The sequence below is a fragment of the Pyrgilauda ruficollis genome, unplaced genomic scaffold (genome assembly GCF_017590135.1).
Source record: "Pyrgilauda ruficollis isolate IOZ18807 unplaced genomic scaffold, ASM1759013v1 scaffold2434, whole genome shotgun sequence".
Taxonomy (NCBI): domain Eukaryota; kingdom Metazoa; phylum Chordata; class Aves; order Passeriformes; family Passeridae; genus Pyrgilauda; species Pyrgilauda ruficollis.
The window spans coordinates 1-2,682 of NW_024523750.1; the positions used below are offsets into that span (position 1 = coordinate 1).

Consider the following 2,682-nt stretch of genomic DNA (forward strand, 5'->3'; position numbering starts at 1 on the left):
GGGCTTTGCTGCACCCCCACTTTGCAGTGGGGTCCCAGCCCCTGCCCACCCTGCTGTTGATGTCTCACCGCTGAAGTGCCCGTCCGGCAGCGTTGGCACCACGTCCTCCCACAGCCCCTTCAGGGGCACCACCTGCGGGTGGGAGGCAGAGGGGTGAGCTGGGGGGGCCACAGGCACCCCCCAACCCTGGCACAGCCCGCCGTGCCCCTGACCTTGTGTGGCTGTGCCTTTGCCCACTGCTCCAGGCGCCGGAAAACGCCCTCGTTGCACTCGATGATCCAGTGCTCCTCGATGCCGAATTCCTGCACCTTGGAGGCGGCGATGGCCATCCCAAACCCCACCTCGAGCACGCGGCCGCCTGCAGGTGGAACCCAGCACTCACAGCTCTGGCTTTTCTCTGCCTCAAACCCCCTCTCCCCCAAGCCCTGAATTCCGACCCATTTTTTCCCCAAACTGGGCTCTTTGGGTGGAGGTTGGAAGCTGGCACGTGGTGCTGCTGGCGCTGAGGGGAGAAGTTGGGAGCAGCCCCATGTCCCTGTCACCTGCTGTCCCCCCAGCTGCCCCTGTGTCCCTGTCACCTGCTGTCCCCCCACAGTGGCCCTTTGCCCCCAACAAACCCCCCCAGTTGATCCCAGTGAGAACATACAACGTCCAACCCTCCCTCTGCCAAGGAAAACAGCCCCAAAAGCGGCAGATCCTGGGAGGGGAAACATCCCCAAAATCAGCAGGGCCTGGATGGGAGGTGGCTGCATCCCCTCCCCATGTCCCCATCCCCTTTCAAGAATGGTGGCATTTGCGTCACAAGGACACAAATGCCACCATGGCCCTGCTGCCCCTGTCACTGCATGAGGGCCACATGCAGTGGGGGCACAAGCAGTGGGGGGCACAAGCAGTGGGGTCCCCCAGCACATCTCCCCGCACGCCAGCTGCTTTTGGGGAAGCTGCACCCCCGGCACACCCCGGAGCCCCCCGTTACCCTTGGATGCAGCCACGGTGGCCAGCGAGTGCATGTAGGGGGTCTCCCAGCGCTCCATCACCGGCTTGCCCAGGATCTCCAGGTGGGCATCGGGCTCATCGTAGCCCGCCGTGGCCGCCCTCCAGGCCGCCCTGCAGTCCTCGCCCTCGCTGAAGATCGGCCCCGCCGCCGCTCCGGAGCTCATGGCTGCGGGAGGAAAGTCCAGCTGGACGGGCCGGGAGGAGGGAGAGGGAGAGAAAGGGCCACGGGGCTCTTGGCCGGCTTTAAATAGCCCTGCTGGAAAGTGCTGAGTGTGCACAGCCGGCTGGGGCCCCTGCGGGGATCGGGGGCCCTTATCGGGAATGGGAGCCCTTATCGGGAATGGGAACCCTTATCGGGAATGGGAACCCTTATCGGGAATGGGAACCCTTATCGGGAATGGGAACCCTTATCGGGAATGGGAACCCTTATCGGGAATGGGAACCCTTATCGGGAATGGGAACCCTTATCGGGAATGGGAACCCTTATCGGGAATGGGAACCCTTATCGGGAATGGGAACCCTTATCGGGATCGGGAGCCCTTATCGGGAATGGGAGCCCTTATCGGGATCGGGAGCCCTTATCGGGACTTGCAAAAACCCCAATCTTCTTTTTGGTTTTATTTGACATGTTCACAATACGTATTTTAAAACTTGTCTGATTTTTTTAAAATAGCACTTTAACCCAACCTGGGAATGAAGAGGCGCTTACCAGAGAGCCGTGTCCCGAGGAGGTCTCCACCGCAGGGTCCCGCAGGTCTGGGCAGAGGCAGAGGGATAAAACCGAGCAGTTCTTCCATTTTCTGTAGGAAGCAGGGAAGCCTGTCAGCAAAGGATTTACAGTCACTGTTACCACCGTATAGTAATAAAGTAAATGCAAGAAAAATAATTTAAAAAAAATCAAAAAGTATATTGGAGAGCAAAATCTGTTTGTTAAGGCCACAGGCTGGGATTCGGCCGCTGTCCCCCCGTGCCCTCCCCCGGGGCTGGAGCCGCAGGGTTGCGGTGCAGCGCGGTCCAGCGCAGCACAGCGCCCGGTTCCCACGGTTTTCCAGGGAGCGAGCAGCCGCTGTGGGCGGCGCTGCGGGCGGGGAGCGCGAAGGGTTAAAGCCGGTCCCCGCGGGGGTTAAATGTGGAGCCTAATGGAATAATGACGGGTAGCACCATCTGCTGGCCTAGTTCCGCGGGGAGCGGGTCTAACCAGCGCTAATATTGGCGCTGATGCCTTTTGATGCTTTGTGCGTTTCTTTCCGCGCTTTGTTGGGATCCGGCGGTCCGCGCACGGCGGGGCCGGGCCGGGCCGGGGGCGGCGGGGGGGGAACCGGGACACGGGAACCGGGACACGGCCGGGAGCGCCCGCCCGCGGCCCCACGACCCGCCGCTGGCACCGCCGCCACCGGAGGGAAGAGCCGGGCGCGGCCCCGGAGGAGTCGCCGCCATGAACAGCGTGGGAGGCGCCGATGAGATCGGGTGAGGGGAAGGGGAGGGCAGCGCGCTGGGACGGTGGTGCGAGGTTCGGTCACCTTTTCCCGCAGCCTCACGAGAGGGTCCCGCCGGGGCTTCCCCGGGCCGGGAGGGGCTGAGCGCGGACCGGTGCCGGGCCGGAGGGCATTAAGAGGGAGCCGGTCCCAGACCGGGGGTGCTGAGGGGGGGCCGGTCCCGCCATGTTGGGGCCGTGAGGGCGCACAC

At 63.2% G+C, this 2,682-nt stretch overlaps 1 protein-coding gene across 1 annotated transcript; it reads right to left on the reverse strand.

Moving 5' to 3' along the window:
- Positions 1-9: 9 nt before the first annotated feature.
- LOC121355110 (guanidinoacetate N-methyltransferase A-like) lies at positions 10-1,365 on the reverse strand (the record flags this gene model as incomplete). Its single annotated transcript, XM_041470298.1, has 3 exons — positions 977-1,365; positions 213-358; positions 10-132 (listed from the first exon to the last, which is right to left on the reverse strand). Coding segments are annotated over exons 1-3 (453 nt in total), but the record flags the coding sequence as incomplete, so codon positions are not given.
- Positions 1,366-2,682: the final 1,317 nt, after the last annotated feature.